General features: G+C 38.3%; 2 protein-coding genes and 1 long non-coding RNA gene across 5 annotated transcripts; 2 read left to right on the plus strand and 1 right to left on the minus strand.

Annotated features, from left to right (window-relative positions):
* Positions 1 to 3092: 3092 nt before the first annotated feature.
* On the plus strand, positions 3093 to 3626 carry LOC145729394 (uncharacterized). Its single transcript, XR_014178342.1, has 3 exons — positions 3093 to 3231; positions 3293 to 3406; positions 3488 to 3626. It is a non-coding gene; the product is annotated as an uncharacterized LOC145729394 (long non-coding RNA).
* Positions 3627 to 3813: 187 nt separating this feature from the next.
* Positions 3814 to 6503, minus strand: YME1L (ATP-dependent zinc metalloprotease YME1L). The gene is made up of 6 exons (XM_081980069.1): positions 6339 to 6503; positions 4949 to 6277; positions 4689 to 4849; positions 4451 to 4637; positions 4235 to 4397; positions 3814 to 4187 (listed from the first exon to the last, which is right to left on the minus strand). Exons 1-6 carry the CDS (start codon positions 6363 to 6365, stop codon positions 3865 to 3867), a joined length of 2190 nt encoding a protein of 729 aa, XP_081836195.1. The 5' UTR covers positions 6366 to 6503; the 3' UTR covers positions 3814 to 3864.
* A 150-nt stretch (positions 6504 to 6653) lies between these two features.
* Prp39 (pre-mRNA processing factor 39) lies at positions 6654 to 19341 on the plus strand. 3 transcript variants are annotated; one of them, XM_081980062.1, is made up of 15 exons: positions 6654 to 6928; positions 7166 to 7302; positions 7356 to 7466; positions 7520 to 7798; positions 7852 to 7989; positions 8040 to 8336; positions 8415 to 8540; positions 12106 to 12209; positions 12267 to 12513; positions 14279 to 14470; positions 17913 to 18077; positions 18133 to 18510; positions 18564 to 18856; positions 18905 to 19071; positions 19126 to 19341. In XM_081980062.1, the coding sequence occupies exons 1-15, from the start codon at positions 6898 to 6900 to the stop codon at positions 19221 to 19223; spliced, it is 2763 nt and encodes a 920-aa protein (XP_081836188.1). In that variant the 5' UTR covers positions 6654 to 6897; the 3' UTR covers positions 19224 to 19341. The 3 variants fall into 3 exon arrangements, with proteins under 3 accessions (XP_081836188.1, XP_081836191.1, XP_081836189.1); XM_081980065.1 differs by having other exon boundaries at positions 18914 to 19071; XM_081980063.1 differs by having other exon boundaries at positions 7520 to 7792.
* The last annotated feature ends 469 nt before the right edge of the window (positions 19342 to 19810 follow it).

Consider the following 19810-nt stretch of genomic DNA (forward strand, 5'->3'; position numbering starts at 1 on the left):
GTCGCTAGTGATCGGGTTAATTTTAAGTTTTAAACGTCGAATTAAACTCACTCCGGATCCACCTACTATGGATACATTAGCACCGCTATCTAACAGGGCAGTAATAGTTTGATCAAAAAGCTTTACATTTATATAAGGTCGGTTGTCATTACTCTTGCTCAGAAAAACCGGAAGCACATTATTATTAGATGAGCCATTAAATTGAAGACTTGTGTTAGTGTGGGAAAGATGACTCGCACATGGAGAGTTGGTTTCTTGATATAGAGGATTATGCGAACCAACCACGCATTCCTCTCTTACGCGTTTCCCGAACAATGTGAACAAGTTTTAGAAGTAACATCTGGCGTCCCACATTTAAAGCAAAATCTCTTTTTAATGTTCGATTTACAGTCTTTGAATAAGTGGTTTGGACCGCTACACTTCCAACAAACGTATTTAGTGCCCGCCTTGTCCTTTTCGCCTTCCTCAGGATTGTTCTCCCTCGGTAGTCTCCTATTCTTCTTGCCATTCCAAAGATATTTCTGATTTCTTTGATTGGACTGTTCCCCACCACGAACATTTGGACTTCTTCTGGACGAAGAGGGTTCATCAAGATTCACCTCACAAACTTGATGCGAACGTGAACTTGAACAAAGGCCTAAAACATCTGCTTCCTCTAAACGTTTACACAACCTACCCAACTCATCAACAGAACTTATATCTTGCAAAGCTAGACGTTGTTGATATTCCTTTTGAAGACCTCTTTTGATGTACTTGACCTTGGTAACAGGAGCCGGACTATATGACAAACGACCAAACAAACCTTCCACGGTTGCTATGAAAAGCACGACTGGTTCGTTCCTACCTTGTTTCCTCATACGGATTTCTCGCCATGTTTCATCATCAACGTCGGAATTTAAAAAATCTGCTTTTAACTTTTCTACCAAAGAATCCCAATCACGAAGAGCGGGCTTAACTAACCTCAACCAAAAGATGGCTTTCTCAGAAAACAAATCGCTAGCCGACTCAAATAACTCAGCTTTAGGAATATGTCTAGCTCGAGCCGTTTCCTCTACGCGTTCAATAAAAGACATAACTTGTTTTGGATCGCCTCCAAATGAAATACCTAATTTATGTACAGGAGTGGGCTTGAAATACTGATTGCTAAGAGGCGTATTTTCGTGAGCTGTTTGGGACAGTTGAGAACTTTCCATTTGTCCTTCATGATGGCTAACAGGAGTAGAACTAAATTGATTAGGTTCCTTCACCTTTTCGTGTAACTCAGCATCTAATAGCATTGCCGATGCATACCACTCATTTTTTTGACGTTGTTTCTCACTAAAATTATCCTCATTCCCATCGAAAGCTACCCGCAAAATACGATTTGTTAAGTGTAGAAGTCTGGTCCTAGCTCTAAGATAAACCGAGTCTGATGATGGTCCCTCAAAATCACTAATAAGAACTTTAATTGAATCTAATGTGGATTCTATTTCATCTTTTTCCTTTTGAAAATCAAAATCCGAGTTTGTCAATTTCAAAACATCAAACTTACTTTCTCTTTCTTTATTTAACGCTCTAAGAAGAATTTTCCGTTTTTGTATAACGGGGCTTTCTGTAAAAACTCCGCGTATTTTTAGCTCATAATCCAATTCTTCTCTAAGCAACAAGTTGGGTCTAAAATGAGAATCCATTGTCTCCTAATAAAGGAAGCAAAACTATGAAGCAATTTATCAATAAGAACAAGGTAAAATAGATTTAATGTTTGATTTTAGGTTTCTAATTTAAAGTTTTGAAAATATATCTTTAGTATCACAACAAAGTCTATACTCAACCATAAAAAAAAATATTGCTATTGATTTCCTTAACACAAACAGTTAAGTCTAACGATAAAAAAAAATCAATCAATTACTTGTTTAAAGCGCTAGTTATATTTCGGAGGATCTTGATTTAAAACAACTAAAAGTGGCAACAGCGAATCTCGCTCCTTTCAGTTCAACTGCAACAACACATTCTCGAAATAACCAAACTAAAAGTATTTTAACACTTTGTGGCCAAAATACAAAGCGTTCAAAAAAAATATATCGATTTCAATTATACTGTATATACCAAGAAAGTACGATAACGGATAAAAACCTGTTGTACGGCCGGTTGTTCGGTGGATCCGACAAAACGTCTATTTAAAAAGTGACCAAACTCAAGACCAGTTTTATCCAAATACACTGCTCACAATATGAATATTACCATCATTCGAAATAGACAAAAAAAAATAGTTATGCAATTATACTTAGATCTAAAAATGATATTGACTGTTAGATAAATTATTTGCTATTTCGGGCCCCACGTTGGGCGCCAAAATTATGTAACCTTATTTTGCCTAAAATAATAAGGAATGCAAACGGCAGCTTTTCATCTGGTGAGCACTATGGGTTCGAAGGCAATTTTCTAAAATGACTGTATTTGCTTTTCAATAATAATTAAAGAAAGAAAAAAAAAAATTTAAAATGGGCGCCACGCAGTTTTGATGATGAGGAAACTGCGAAAATAAATGAAAAGAAAATATCTTACGAACGGGTATCAACGCAACTAGTGAACACTAAATAAACACAAATTAATTTTCCCTTTATGAAATCTCTTTACTGGGTTTGCTCAACATACCATGTTGTTATTACAGTTCAATAGATGAGTAGTTTATAATAATGTAAATAGCAGGTAAATCATTATTCGGTGTTAAAACGTTGAGATAGCGTATAATTATAATTGACAAATGGTATCACCCTATAGTCGACTATAGTTCACATTTATGTAATTGCTATTAGAAGATAAACCAACCTTTGTTATGTTTCGCCGATCGGAAGTATCAAAGTGATTTAAAGTTTTAAGTGTGAGCAAAACTTTAATAAAGGGAAGCTTTGTTATGTGTTTCTTTGAATCTGAGTTTAGTGGTTTGTTTGTGAAAACAGTGAAGAAAATAAAAAATAAAGATTTGGAGTAAACTGGCCTTAATACACAGGCTTGAACCTGGTGTCTTCGAAGGTTCTTGAAGTTCTATTTCATCTGAAGATCTCTACAAATGGATGCTTGGAGTACTGCTGGCGAAAATGATTGCAAGGTCGCAAAGATGTCAGACTTTTGGCGTAATATGGTGCAGGTCGGGTCAATCTCTACTGGATTTGTACGACCAATCCAGGGGGTATAACTGGCTGTTACACAACAGGGTAGGAGTCGACTCCCTCAGATCTTCAAAAGACCAAAGTAAGTTACACAGTGCCACTCAGAAAATTAATATACTGCTATAGAAAACTCACCATAACAGATCTGCACAAAAAACTAAAACGTGGCCGAAGCCAACCGATTCCTGCTGAAGAAACTGGGTTTCCAGGGCTAACAGAGCGATAAGCCTATTCTTCAGGGCGTCTCGCAGTACCAGGTGATTGTTAATTTTAATTTTAAATCCCCTTGAAGGGTAATTGGATAAAATATCCGAAAACTAACAAAATAACACGTTCAGGTAAAGCAGAGGGCAATGGAATGCTCACTCAAGGAAATGGCGACCTCATCCTCCCATACAGGACAAAAACCCTGCTTTCTGATTGGGCATGAAATACCGGGTTTCAAAGAAGCGGCTTTGAAACACACTGAAATAGCGTTCTGAGATTTGGCAACATTGTGAAGGCTTCGATGTACTACCATTATAATGTATCGCTTAAAACATAATGAACAGACATATATATATATATTTTATTATACTTATTATATCGTCGATAGGTCCTACTTGTTTGTATTAATACCCTATTATACATCTGCAAATTTTTTTTTGTTTTTATTCAAGCCAAAAAAAAAATTCCTGCCACAGAAGGTCCTAAAAACTACGGCAAACAGTGTGGACTACGACTTTTCCGCCGTCTTGTCTGCCATTATAGCTTTGATATCCTCGGCGTCCAACGTTTCGTACTTCATGAGGGCTTCCGCAAGCGCTTTATGCTCTTTCGCGTGCACTTTGAGTATGTGACGCGCTCTCTCGTAGCTCTCCATCAAAATCCGTTTGATTTCGTTGTCGACCAGCTCGTTAGTGGACGGTCCCAGTTGTTCCGCGTGCAGACTCTTTGGATTGTCGGATATGGTGCGTAAACCTAATTTTTCTGACATTCCCCAGTCTTTCACCATGTGGGTGGCTATGGAAGTGGCCTGTTGTAGGTCCGAACTTGCCCCTAAAAATCATTTCGTATTACCTGCAAACAGTAAAGTGTGTGGTTACCAGATGTGATTTTTTCAGGACCGAAAATCAGTTCTTCGGCCGCCCGGCCGCCCATCATCGTGTCCATGGTTGCTTGCAATTGAGATTTGGTCACGTGGTAACGCTCTTTTTCTGGAATGTACGCGGTATGACCCAAGCTAGGACCACGTGGAATTATGGTCACCTGAAACAAACTCCCTTACTTTCGACTGACTAAATTAACATCAATTTCAATACTTTATGCAGGGGATGACTGTCTTTCGTATAGTAGGCCACTATGGCGTGGCCCCCTTCGTGATAAGCGGTAATCAAGTTGGCTTCCTCGTCAGGAATGCGAGATTTTCGTTCGGGTCCCATCAGAACTTTGTCTCTGGCCGATTCCAGGTGTTTCATGCTAACGCAGTCAGCTCCATCTATTGCAGCCCTATAAAACCAATCACTGTGATCAACACCAACTTGAAACGCGTCAAAGTACCTTAAGGCGGCTTGATTGACCATATTTTCCAGATCGGCACCCGTAAATCCGGTGGTACCGCGTGCTAAAAGATCCACTTCCACATCTTTGGCCAGTACTTTACTCAAATACAGACCCAGAATTTCTTTCCGGCCCGTGTAGTCTGGGGTTGGTACCGTGACCTTGAAACAACCACTTTAAAGGTGATTAAGGCCACAAAAACATTTATTAACTAAAGAAAGCATTGTTGCCAACTCAAACAAAATTTCCCCAATACTTACTTCAACGTCAAATCTTCCAGGTCTCAAAAGTGCCTGATCCAAGTCCTCGCGCCTATTGGTCGCCCCCAAAACGATAACTCCCTCATTCTGATGAAACCCATCCATTTCACTCAACAGCTGATTGATGGTCTGATTGGCGTAGGGATGCAGCACACTGTTTGTTCTTTTCGAGCCGACAGAATCAATTTCGTCAATAAAAATCACGCAGGGCGCCCTCTCTTTGGCCGCTTTGAACAAGTCACGCACCCGCCTTGCCCCTTGCCCTACCAACACCTCGTCAAATTCCGGGCCGGCAGCATGGAAAAACGGCACTCCCGCCTCCCCCGCCACTGCTCTAGCCAGAAGAGTTTTTCCAGTTCCTGGCGGACCAACTAGTAAAACTCCTTTGGGCAGTTTGCCCCCCAAAGTAGAAAATTTGTCTGGACTTTTTAGAAACTCCACCACATCTTTCAGCTCCTGTTTGGCCTCGTCCACTCCTTTAACGTCGTCGAAAGTGACGTGGATCTCTTCTGGGTCCACTTCCACCTGGTTACCCAATTGGATTCGGAATACTGAGCCACTGGCACTGGCCATCAAACTGACCACAATCGCAAGAAATATGGCAATAGTGAGGACCTGCTGCATGACCCGGAAATACCGTGAGGCTTTACCACTTTTCCCCGCATTGTTATTCCCTAGCAAGTAACCCTCAGCAAAAGCAATTTTGATTCTTTGTCTGTCTGTCTCAGTGACACTAGGGTCATCTGTTGTGAGCAATTTTTTTAATTGTTCGGCATCTGAAGCCCCACCCACACTGCCCAAGGGAATTTTATTGCTACCACCCAACTCACCGGGTGCCCCACCAATCAAATTATTTCTCAGCCTGTTCATAATAGAGGGGCTGCGCTCCAGTTCTGCTTGGATACTCCTGTCAGTCTTGAATCCTCTAGTTTGTATATTAAACATAAATCTATTCTCATTTAACAGCCCTTGCAGGAGTTTGCCATAAAACCCTTCAGGGATAAAAACTTTTTTCCCTGAATGTCTAAAGACCACAGTAGGAATATTCTGGGAGCTGAGCTGTGATTCAGGAAAACCGTGCTTATTCTCAAAAAACGTGTCGCCGGATACATAAGACACTTTAAAGTTGTTTAGGAAAGGTTTGGCATACAGTGAAGCTAAACTGAGGTGTTTAGCAAAAGAGAAATCAACATTTTGCAGTGTCCTTTCGAAACTGTCGGGGCACAGCAACTGTTCAGAGCGTTTGGCTTTGTGTTGCGGTTTTTTATGGAAAAACGAACCGGGAGTTGTAGTGACTTTGGCGCTTATTTGAGTCAGAGTGGCAAAAGCCTAATGGGAAAAGACAACTTTTTAAACAAGACAAATCACTAGAAACAAAGTTTAAACTTACCTGATTTTGATTCTGTAACGAAAACATTTCGGGTGTCACATAAATGGGGCCGCGACGCGAAACAGTGAATTAAACTAGGAATTTTTTAAGGGTTTTTGAACTGAAAATGAATTGGGGCTGAATAATGAAAATAAATTTTTTTTAGATAACCTTTTGACAACACTGACCACGACAGATGACAGTTGACAATGTGTGACAGCCAAACGGTTGCCAGACAAATCCACTAGTTTTCAATAAATCTGCCTTAATTTCACCATACTTTTCGTTTGGTGAAGCTTTTACAGTATTTAAAAACAATAAAAGTACGAAAATAACGCTTAACCAACTAGAATAAACGTTGCCTTAAATCATTTTTATATTAATTACGATTATAACCTCAAAAACAAAATTCCCCAGATTGACATTTCTAGTAACTTTTCTCAGTGTTTGTAGCGGTTCCGCCATTTTGAAATTGTGAATACGCCAAGGGAAGAAACGTCGTGTTTTTTTGCAAGTTTTCAGTGTAAAAAACCCGTAAAATCGGCTTTTAAAACGTGATATCAGTTTGAATTGTGTGGAAATGTCTGATGTTGAAGAACCCACTAGTCCAGGTAAGCTGTTTGGTTCTTTGGTAATCCCCCTTGTACTGGACACATGGGGCACATATAAGAGATTTGCATGGTAATAACGAAGAAACAATACACAAAAATTATAAGTTCTGTTCACTAAAAATACCTAAAACATCCTTTTGCTATGAATAATATACACTCCAAGGTATAACTGAACCAGTTAGGGAAATAGGCATTACTCTACATAATTCACCATAACCTTACTTTTTGCTAATATAGTGAGGAAAACTCGTTCAGGGAGAGCTGTTAAAACTCCAGCAAAACCAAAGGCAGCGCCAAGAACCCGGAATACACGGAAGAAGGCTGTGGCTGAAGTTGAGAACAATGAACCGACTGAGGAACCCATACAGAAAAGAGTGGGTGCTTTAATTTTAACTGGTTTTTTGAATCTCACAAATTGTATTTCTAGGCTAAACTGGATGATGAGGACAAACTACTTGAGTCAGATAATGAAGAATCTGAACAGAATGATGGGGAGAACATTTATGATGATAAGCTGCAAAGTAGCTCTGAGGAACTGGTAAATTGAATGTTTTGAAAACATATTTAGGTGTTAATACAGTTTAATCATAGATATTGAATGATATTACTGTACTGGAGGAACAAGAAAACCCTCAGGAGGAAACTGTACAAAATGATCAGGTTGAGACTGGATCAGTCCAAGAAACCAGGGAGGAGAGTGTGACTGTAAAGAATGGGTTGCACCAAGAAGAAAACAGTGTTGAACAACCTGAAAAGGAAGAAACTGTCACTGAAGAACAACCAGACATAGAAGAACAAATTTCTGAGTCTGCTTTGGAGACTGACAGTCAAGAAAATGAACCAACCAAAGTGGCTTCACCAAAGGTTCAGGTAAGTCCAATTATTACCCCTGGTGAACTTGGGTGATTTTTTTGCAATTTTAGAACGGCGATCCGGAAGCTGAAAATATTTCCGATGAGGAATTGCCTGCAGTTCCAGTGGCAAAAGTGCCGGAAACGGAGGAAGTGTCTGACGACGAGCTGCCCGGCCCTAAAAGAGCCGAACTACCCGCCGACACTGAGGTGAGACCTAACCTAACTTTAAAGTTGAGTTCTTGTAATGTTTCAAATAGGTGGTGTCCGAGGATGAGCTGCCAGCGCCCCCTAAAAAAGAAACGGAAGAGGAGTCAAAGAAAGAGGGTGGAAAACGTAAATTGTCCGAAACCGGTTACGATCCCACCTCTCCCACGTCGGAAGGAGAGAGCGCGGTGAAAAAAGTGAAGGAGGACAAAGAAGACAAGGAGGGAGAAGCGGCAAAAGCTGCCAAACCGAAAAAATTACCGGAACTGGACAAATACTGGAAGGCGGTTAATGATGATCCGACTGATTTTACCGGATGGACGTATTTGTTGCAATACGTTGATCAGGAAGTAAGTTTGCTTATTATTTCAATTCATCATTCATTTTTATTATGTCAAATGTCCTGGTTGTAAAGTGAAACGTTTCAGAATGATATGGAGGCGGCCAGGGAAGCGTACGACGCCTTCCTGTCCCACTATCCATACTGTTACGGGTACTGGCGCAAATACGCCGACTACGAAAAGCGCAAAGGCAACAAAAAGAAGTGCGAAGAGGTAAGAACTAGTCAAAACACTTCCTACTCCGCGATTTAACCTAAAAACTCAGTCATAACCTCAGTTTTATGATTATTGTACACCGTCGATTGTATGGGGTTTTGAACGTTTCAAACGCTTGACAACTGTTTTGATATGTGGAGTTTGCTCTTGGAAGGCGGTGGAAGAATCGTTAATTTTTATATTAAAAATGGCTCTTGCGCTTCTACTATACTTATTTATCATGGTTGGTCAGTGTGTATACCGCGAGGAACATTTAGGTTAAGTTTTCCTTTAGCCTAAGCTGCTGTTATGATTGTATTTTGTATTTGGGCCTGGTTTATTGTATTGTGTATTTACTGATAATTATCCAACTAAATATTTTTTTGGTTTAGGAGTGTTAGCTGATAAGTTTTTGTGTATTGTGTCAGCAAAAGTGTCATTTTTTTTAAAATTTTATCATTCTCCACCACTTTCTGTTGTGTATGTAGATCATAGGAATTCAACCATTTTGTGACAAATTTCAGACCATACTACTGCAATTCTGACGTTCTTATATGACATCAATTCAAGATGGTCTTTAACCTTGAAATTTAAATTTAACAGTGTTAATATTCAAAATGACAGCAAATGAGTATAACGCCACTATACTGGGTAATTGAAATTCGATCCTCACTATTTTGAATCTCGGACTACTATAAGAGATAGGAAAAGATTTAAATTGGGGCAAACTTGCCTAATTTGAAGCTAATTGATTTTCAGATTACTTCCAAAGATATCAGAGAAAAACTTAGTTTATTGGTTTCTATTTTTTTCTAACCTTATTTGAAGAGATATTCCAAAACCAAAAGCACATTTTGATTGCCACTTTTCATCAGCTATACCAGAACAGTTTTGTATTTGCTGCCCGACGTTTCGTCTTCCGAGAGTCATCAACAACTTTCTTTTTTCTTATGGACGCCATATTGGATTCAAACTTATCAAAGTGGTCGTTCTTACTAATTGTGGCATGCAGAACATGAATCCGGTGTATGTTTTGCTGTAACTGCCGCCATTTTGTTACCGACCTGAGAAGAAGTTTTCAAGACATGACATTCCTAAATGGGCTTAAAAATGTAATTTTGACAAATGACACTTTACTTCACATTTCTACCATTAACCTAAACTACTCGTAATTAAGGCAGTTGAAGAGGATATTCAAAAATTAAAAAAAAAAAAATCTTGAGGTTACCTTTAAAAATGTCAAGAATCCAAGTTTGACACCCTCTAGCGGCCAAACGGGACAACTTAGCAGTGCCCGCTCAACGTCACGTGATAGCTTCATTCATTGGCTATCTACTATTATATGACGTGTACGGAATGTTTCAAATAATCAAGTTACTAGCGATTTTTTGGAAAAATGCACCGAAATTTTGTCCAAATAGAGATTTATCTTGACCTACTATACTGACCGTCGCCATATTGGGTTTGGACGTGTCAATGTGGCCATTTTAACTAATTTTAGCATGAAGAACACAAATCTGGTGTCCGTTTTGCTGTAACTGCCGTCATTTTCTCACTGACCTTGAAATTAGGACATTTTTTGAAGTTTTCAAGACATGACCCTTAAATGGCCTTAAAAATGTAATTTTGACAAATGACATTTTACTTCACATTGCTCTCATTAACCTAAACTAATTAAGGCAGTTGAAGACGATTTTCAAAAATCAAAAAATATTCCAAAAAGAAATCATGGGGTTTACTATCCTTTAAAAATGTCAAGAATCTAGTTTTTTATTTTTCTAGGTCAATCGGTGCGTTGTACGGAAACATGTTGTATCTAATAAAAGTTGCGTCTCTTTAAGGGCCATACCATGGTAAAATGTTCACACTGCTAACTCAAACCGTTTTTGAAATATTTAGAAAAATGTCCGAAAAATGGTAATCAAGTTTGACGCGCTCTAGCGGCCAAATGGGACAACTTATCAGTGCCAGCTCAACGTCACGTGATAGCTTCATTTATTGGTTAGTTATTCGCGATTTTTTTGATTCGCAAATGAAGATTTTTCTTGGCCTACTATACTCAACTGCCCGTCGCCATATTGGATTTGAACATGTCAATGTGGCCATTTTAACTAATTTTAGCCTGAAGGACACAAATCTGGTGTCCGTTTTGCCACTGCCTTTCAAATTAGGGTATGTTTGACAGTTTTGAAGACATGACACCAGTCAAGTTTTTATTGTATTATATTGTTATTTATAAAGCAAATCATAAGTTGTCTTACAGCACTAAAATCAGAATGAAACGCATTATTGTTTCGGTGTAAAAATCCAATATGGCGTCCATAACAACAAAGAAAGTTGATGACGAAACAAATTTGAAGAGATCAAAAAAATGCTGTCTTCAGATAATGTTCGAAATAAATAAAAACAGAAAATCAAACTAAACTGCATTTGGTTCAGCTTTAAATTGGGCAACTTTGCTGCAATTTAAACTTTTTCGTATCTCGTACAGTTTCGAAGATCCTACTGGTGAGGGACGAGTTTGAATTACCTTACTACTAAAGATACGAGTGTAAGCCACCGGAAAACGTTCAGAACCCCCCCATGTTTCCATTAACCGTGGTTCCTGCCTTTTAATTGTTAAAACTGATTGTTTTTGGTACCCCACAGCTCTCACCGGGCCACCAGGCTACCGACATTAGTGCTTTTCACCATATTATACTTTCTGATTGTTATTATTACTATTGCCGTTGTACTTTATATACTTTTTTTTTTTTGTTGTACTTTTATACAATAATATGACGTATATTTGTGTGATGTAAATTGTACACTTTTCGCTATTGACGACGTCGGTCGTGAAGGTTAACAGTGTTTAAATCCAGCTCGCAGGGAGGCCGGGTCGAAGAGGGCTGATTGAGGAGGGCGCAGGCGAAAAAATGGAGTCGAAGGATGCGCGCGGCCTACTTTGTTTGTCATAGCTCTAGACTAGAGCCCGACGAAAATGTAAGGCTTTCTACAGTTAAGGCAAATTATTATTGTATTAGTTATGCAATTTTTTTAGGATTAAGTGTCGGCGTTTTGCGATGTAATGACGTTATTCCTTAACTTGTTTTCAGGACACTCACTGACGATTTGCGCGGTTTTTATTACTGGGCGCGTCTCTTTGTTGTGTTCTGTCTACACTGCCATTTTGGGTAGGTTTGTTACGTAACGGTAGCAACGAGACAATCGCAAAAACTGTTCAAATTTGGCTAAGACAAAATACGTCATATTTGTAACAATACTATGTAAGACACAATTTGTTATAATATTAGCACGGGCCCGGCGCAGTACCAAGCAGGAAGGACTTCAACGTCGTACGACAAGTCACACAAAAAATTGTAAACCAACTTTTCACTCCAGTGAAGAAAGGTTGGTACTCTTCTCTGTTGTGTTCAAAGTCCCTTTATATGTAAGCGTTGCTACTGTTTTCCCTCCAGTTAAAACTAACGTTCAAGGCGCCCTCTGTCAAAGAACCGCCCAGTAAAAGTCTGCGCGAATCGGTCGACCAGTTTGACGGGAACTAATCTGAACTTTTTGGGGTTTTTCTTGTTTTGTCAAACAGGTATTCGAACGGGGCCTCAAAGCCATTCCCCTGTCGGTCGACTTGTGGATTCACTACTTGTCTTATGTCAAAAGTGCCAAGGGCGACGATGAAGAGTACGTCAGGTAATGTCATTTGATTTAGTTGAGTTTAAATTTGACATTGACAGATTATTTTTTCAGGTCGCAGTTTGAACGTGCGATAACCGCGTGCGGATTGGAGTTTCGTTCGGACAGACTGTGGGACTCGTACATCAAATGGGAGAACGACGCCAAACGTTTGCAGAAAGTGACCGCAATCTACGATCGACTGCTGACCACGCCCACCCAATGTTACACCACCCACTTTGACAATTTCCAGGAACACGTGGCCGCGCACGCTCCCAACAAAATACTGGACGTGGACGAGTTTATGGCGTTACGCAAAGAGGTTAATTTCGTTTATTTACAACCATATATGTAATGCTGTCATTACTAACGTCATTGAAGGTTAGGAAGTATCATATTGCGCACCTCTACTTCCCGCCCTCTAAAATTGTGTGATTGTTAATATTTTTGAAAAAAAAATAATGATTGAATCAAATTTTTTTAATGTCAGATAAAGTCGGATCGATATTCAGTTCGCAAATAATAAATTGATAAAAATGTCCTGGATTACAACTCGAATTGTATGCATTCTAACGGTTATAATGCCTATAATACATTACATTACTAAAATTAACATGATCTAAACTAAAACAAACTACTTATTGAAATTAATGGTTACATTTGAATTATTATAAGTGTTTATAGAAATATTTAGGCCAGTACCAGCACTGGCGTCTCCAACAGTTGTCTCTTTGGTCGACAAATTAGTTTGCTGCTGAATGACTGAGGTTTGTGAACTACTTGCAACAGCTTCAGAAGACATGGCACGTTGGGACAGCATAACGGCAGTTTTGGTTTTATTCTCCATTGAGCTATCTACATAACCTTCTGCCACAGTACTAGATTTCCATCCTCCCAGCCTTTTTAATTGGAGTACATTTGCTCCACTGTTGGCAAGTAACGTAGCGGCGGTTCTTCTTAGAGCGTGGCCTGTAAAGCCTTTCGAGTTCTCTAAATTCAAAAAAGTAGCAATTTTTTGGGAATAATTAGCTATTGTATTGTGCCCAATTTGTTTGATTTCTTGCTATATGAGAAATGATCTACTTGTATGTGTTTTGGAATCTGGAATCTCAAACAAAATTTTTTCTTCAAAAAAAGTAACATCCAACATTTTCATTTTCACTAATTCGTCCGTCCGACAAGCTCCAGATACACCTATTATTAATGCGACCTAAAACAATAAGAAGAATATAATACCATAATAACTGTGCACTTGTATAAGCTCAAACACTATTTTTTTAAAATACCTATTTAAAGATCACAAATATCTTACCTTTATCGGTAGAAGATTATTTGGAGCTTTGTTTAAAAAATCCTCTATATTTTTCCTAGAAAATATACGTTCGATTTTTTGGGCCTGAAGCCCACATTTTGACGTTTTAGAAAGGCCAGCAGTTTCCCATGTTTTGAAATATCAGTTTTTTCTTCAATTTGTAGCATCGTTCGTATCATACTGTAGGCTTTTTTTGTCTGGATTGTTCTCCAAAATATGCTAAGAGTACACTTTCGGAACTGGTATTCTTCACCTTTTTTTCTTCGCACCACTTCCTATATAATTCAATAGCTTTTAGGTAGCGATGCTTACTTATCTCTGGCACCAAGCCATGTGCTAATGCGTCAGCAGCCTATCGTATTTCTGGCTGGGTACACGTCAATTCTTCACCGGAGGACATTTTTCTCAATTTATTAATCCAGAAATGAATATCGATCTAACTTTTTCTGACATTTATTTATATTGGTGAGTTGTTTACCACATAGCTACGGTAACAATATACCTGATTGATTATTCTGAGAAAAATGCCTGCTTGGTAGTTTTTTGTTAAATGTAATATTCTAGATATGTTCAGAATGAAACAATGATTTGTAAATTTTGATAGAAATATGATGGTTGTAAATAAAATAGTATACAAACCTCGGTAGGAAGTTTCATTCCTGTCTCGAGATCACAGCTAAACCTCGACAGTAATGAAACTCTTCCCACCTCGGTGTGTAATATACTATTTCCAACTGGTTTAGAGTGTCCATTATAGTTGTGGATAAATTTACAGGTGCGTACGTTGTTAAAGTCGGAAGAAAAGGCGGCCGATAACGCCGATCTGCCCCCTGGCGACGAAGACTCCAAACTGTACACTACCGAGGAGGAGACTAAGTGCATACGGGAGAGGATTGTGTCCATTAGAAGGAAAATTCACAAAAACACAGTAAACTGCGTTACGGCCAGGTGGAACTATGAAGAAGGAGTAAGTGACAGTTATGTTATAATAATGACAATAGCAACTATTACAAAAGAAAAAGCGTCAAAGTACACCATGCAAAGGCTTCTGGCAATTTTAAACAATTCTTAGAAGGTTTATGGCGGGTTGGTACTATGACTGTGACAGGTCATGTGCAAGTGTCAGTATTTAGAACACTTGTCACCTCTAACAATTTAATACTGTTCTGGGAAAGTTTTTAGAAGCCTCTGGCGCTACTTAGAAGGTTCTCAATCGCATTTAGAGGTTTATGGAACCTTTCAAAATGGTCCTAGAGGCCTCTGGCACTTTTTAGAAGGTTTTCAATAGGATTTAGAGATTCTTGAGAGTCTATGAGACTGTCAAGATAGTCCTAGAGGTCTGTGACAATATTTGGTAGTATTTTTTCAGGTTATTGGATAGAAAATTTAATGAGGATTCCAAAAATGTGCTTAAAACTGTCATTTTCTCACTCCGCGTTGATTTTACGAGCGATTTTGTAGCCGACTGTATTTTGTGTGTTTCTGATAGTTCAAATTTTGACAGCACTTTTCTGCATGACTGTACTCGATATCGTAGAGTTTTTCATGTTATTGGATAGGAAATTTAATGACGATTCCAAAAATGTGCTTAAAACTGTAATTTTCTCACTCTAAGTAGGTTTTTCAGGTGATTTTGTACCTAAGGGTGCTTTCAAGTTGTGTTTCTGCCAGTTCAAATTTTGACACCGCTTTTTTTACCGACTGTACCAAATTTTGTAGTGTTTTTTCAGGCTGTTGGATAGAAAATTTAATGAGCATTCCAAAAATGTGCTTGGAATATTCGTTTTCTCACTCCAAATAGGTTTTCCAGGTGATTTTGTCCGTGACTGTCCCTTCAAACTATGTTTGTGGCAGTTCAAATTTTGACACCAATTTTCTCCCTAATTGTACCTAATTTTTTACTATTTTTCAAGTTATTGGATGGAAAATTTAATGGGGATTCCAAAAAATGTGCTTAAAACTGTCATTTTTTCACTCTAAGTAGGTTTTACAGACGATTTTGTCCCTGACTGTCCTTCCAAACTGTATTTATGGCAGTTCAATCTTTGACACCGCTTTTCTTACTAACTTTACCAAATTTTGTACTGTTTTTTCAGGTTATTAGATAGGAAATTTAATGAGAATTCCAAAAATGTGCTTAAAATTGTCATTTTCTCACTCTAAGTAGGTTTTACAAGCGATTTTGTCCCTGACTATCCTTTCAAACTGTGTTTCTGGCAGTTCAAACTTTGACACCGCTTTTCTCCCTGACTATACTTAACTTTGTAGTGTTTTTTTAGTTTATTGGATAGGAAATTTAATAAGGATTCCAAAAATGTGCTTAAAATTGTCATTTTCTAACTCTAAGTAGGTTTTACAGACGATTTTGTCCCTTACTGTCCTTCCAAACTGTGTTTATGACAGTTCAATCTTTGACACCGCTTTTCTTACTAACTTTGCCAAATTTTGTACTGTTTTTTCAGGTTATTGGATAGGAAATTTAATGAGGATTCCAAAAATTGAGTTAAAACTGTCATTTTCTCTCTCCAAGTTGGTTTGACAAGCGATTTTGTCTCTGACTGACAAACGCTCAAACTAAGCTCAAAAGATGCAAAAATCAGCGTTTAGAAAAGGTACAAAACGTGTTTCTGAGATTTATGACAGTTGTTTTCAGAATGGTCACGTGACTGCCTAGCTAAATTATCTTCCAAAAACCAAGGAAATATCTGCCATTAATGTCAAAATTTGCCTGGAATTTTAAAGAATATCAGTTTAATACAGTTTCCAAAACAAGACGTGTTTCTAAGATTTATGACAGGTATTTTGACAATTGTCAGTAAATTACCAATTTTAATTATTGATAACCCAAAATCTCTAAAACAAATAACAAATCAAATCAGCCTTTTATTCATGGTCTTGTCATCTCTTGCTAACTTGAAGCTTAAAGCTGTTTGGTTTTATTTATTTTGTCCAATTTTTTCCATGGATAGAGTAGATCCAATAAACGGACTATGTGTCAACTGTCGACTGTCAAAAAAACTAGTGATGTTGTAAATACATAGAGAGGTCGCAAAACATGAAACACTTGACTGAGCCAATATGAGTTGGTGACAACAAATACTCATCAAAATGGGTCACGTGTTACGACTGTCACATTACCATCAGCCAAACTGACATACTTTGTGTTAGATGGTCTATTGCATTATTGGTTGGTGATTGGTCAAAAAAAAGCAGCAAGCTATAAGCTGCTTGGGGTTATAAAACCGCAGTGATATTTCAGCCAGAGCATTTCGCTAATAATTCAACGCCGCCCAAATTTAAATTTGGACGGCGCCGTAAAAAGGAGGCCATTATTTTCGACAGGGGGAAAAATCGCACACCCTCCCGCATTACGAATGATAAATAATACAAATCGTCCGGTTATTTACTTCCGAACTGTACAAAGTTTAGTACAATTGTTTTTAGTACACACCCAAAACATTGCATTACGAAATTACATTTTAATTTGCAAGATATTTAGGGTTAAATTAGCAATGTCAAAAAATTGCAATAAAAGTGTTCTCCTGGTCTTCAAAGCCCCAAAACTTTACTAATTTATATGGGACACACGGTGTATTATTAGGTCAATCGATTCAGCTTTTCAAGAGCTACACGGTGACCCAAACATTGCAATGCAAAATGTTTTTAGTTTTTCAGATATTTAGAGTCAAAAGTGCTCTTAGCAATACAGCTCATTTTAGAAAAAAAAAGTCACTTTTGCAACATTGGAAAAATTGATTCATTAATTAACAAATTGTATGTTTTTTCAAGAGAATGAGGAGAGTAAAAATCTCAGTTTGGCAACGTTGTTAACCTTGGTAATTTCTAAAAAGCTCCTGGAAAAATGACAACATTTGAATTAATCAAAAGTTTGCGCAAAGTTGCCAAATTGAGATTTTTTCTAAAATTTACTTGATCAATTATCAAATTTCTGGAACGTTGCCTAAATTACATCTTTTATTTCCAAAAAAACTGTTGTCAAACTGACTTTTCCACACATTTTACTAAAACCTGACTGTCAGTTTTTAGTAAAATCAGTCAGGTAGATTAAAAACAGTTCTGGGACAGTTTAAAACACTGTCCTTCCCAAAAATGTTGTGTTCTTAGCTAATAATTGATTCTTATCAATAACAAGGTGTATTCCATTAGGTTTACCAACTTGTTTTGTCGAAAAAAATAATTACATTGGTTTCTTCCATATTAAATCACTGAAATACGGTTGCGACTAGCACGTGATGATTAAAATCAAATCAATCAGGATGGAGCTAGTGTTGCACATCCTGGTTTTGATATTTACTGTGAAAATACCGCAGAGGCCATCTGACTTACACTTTTATGCATTTTAGCTTAAACCTGATTAATTCTGGAGTTTAAAGTTATGAACGTTGCAGATTAAACGTCCATACTTCCACGTCAAACCGCTTGAAAGGTGTCAATTGAAAAACTGGCACGACTACTTGGATTACGAGATCGAACAAGGCGATCGGGTTCGAATTATCGTTTTGTTCGAGCGTTGCCTGATCGCTTGCGCCCTCTACGATGAATTCTGGCTCAAAGTACTTACACCCATCATTTAAAACAAACCTTAGTCCTGACTTGGTTAAATTTCAGTTTGTCAGCTATTTAGAAAACCTGAAAGATCCAGAACTCCAACCGAAAATTCGCGACGTGTACGAGCGCGCTTGCACTATCCACCACCTGAAGAAACCCAGTCTGCACCTGCAATGGGCCATCTTCGAAGAAACGGTGGGCAGCATCAATCGGGCCGCCGAAATCCTAGTCAATCTGGAAAAACAGGTACCCAACGTGCTGCAGGTGGCCTATCGCAGGATTAACCTAGAGCGCAGACGTGCGGACTTTGAACGGTGCCAACAGCTATTCGAGCACTACGTCAGCAGCTCAAAAAACAAGATGATCTCCAGCAACATATCCATCAAGTATTCCAGGTTCTGTCTGAGAGTGCTGAAAGATTTTGACAAAGCCCACGAGGTTGCACCTACTCTATCATGTTGAAAAATAACGTACTAAAAACTGTTTATTAGATACTGAAAACGGCAATAACCAAAGATCCTCACAACCCTCGTCTGTATCTACAACTAATCGATCTGATGCTACAAAAAGACGACGTGGAGGAGGAGGACGTGTGCGCCGTGTTCGATGAGTTTCTGGCAAAAGAGGGCGCCGACCCTGACCAGAAAGCTTTGTTCGCTCAACGGAAGGTCGAGTACCTGGAGGACTTTGGTTGCAGCGTGCAGAGCGTGCAACTAGCTCAGGAACAGTACCAAAAGTTGCACAAATTGTGCAAGGACGCGTCCAAGAAAAAGGACGGCAAAACGTAAGTTTCCTTCATCTAATTGTGCAGAGTTTCAGTGCGAGATTGTAGGGAAAGCAGTTCCAGTTCGTCGGGTAAAAAGGAAAAACCCTCGTCTTCATCCGTTTCACAGTCAGCCACGTACGCTAATTACAACTACGGAAACTCGTCCAGTCAACCGCCGTACAATTATTCAGGAGCGCAACAAGGACAGTACAATTATACGCAATACGGTCAAGGTGAGTCCAGTTACTACAAAAAAACGTTCAGGTTTAATGAATTTCTGTTTACAGGTGACCAGTATCAGTACCAAAATTGGCAGTATCCGCAAGGTGGCGCTTACAGCGGCTACAACCAATGGGGTAGTTACACTGGCGGCTACGGATATTAAAGTCGTCCATAATTTCTTTTTTGTACATTTTTTTGTGTTCGATTACTTTTTCCATTAGTGAATAGCTTGTAAGATTGACCGTGTTTAGTTCTGAATAAAGACTTACACTTTAAGGGTTTACTTTGAGTTTTCTGTATGTACACTGTTTTCTTTAATAACAAACTAGACGGCCATCTTATTTTTCAAAAAGGCGCACTGTGTGATATGTTAAAATAATCAATTTTACAGAACCTACTACATAAACATTATGTCATCTAATGACAATTTAAGATACTCAGGTTAAGGAAGATAGACGGTAATTATTATTCGAGTGTGCTTATGTCTTTCCATTCTTTTATGCCATAAGTCATTAAGTTCAGATTCAGTTATATGCGCTTTCCCATTATCAATATTCATGCATACTAGATATAAGATATAAGCCTTTCTTCTTAATCACAACTTGTTCATGTTCAAAAACAACTTTTAGTCCTTTCTGCTCCAGATTTTTCACAGACAGAAGCTATAATTCAGACCTTCACACTCAAGAACATTTTCCATGGTTATTTTTCTACCATCACTTGTTTTCAGTTTTAAAATTCCTTGTCTCT

Source organism: Ips typographus, linkage group LG5 (genome assembly GCF_016097725.1).
Source record: "Ips typographus isolate SLU linkage group LG5, UJ_Ityp_2.0, whole genome shotgun sequence".
Classification (NCBI taxonomy): Eukaryota; Metazoa; Arthropoda; class Insecta; order Coleoptera; family Curculionidae; genus Ips; species Ips typographus.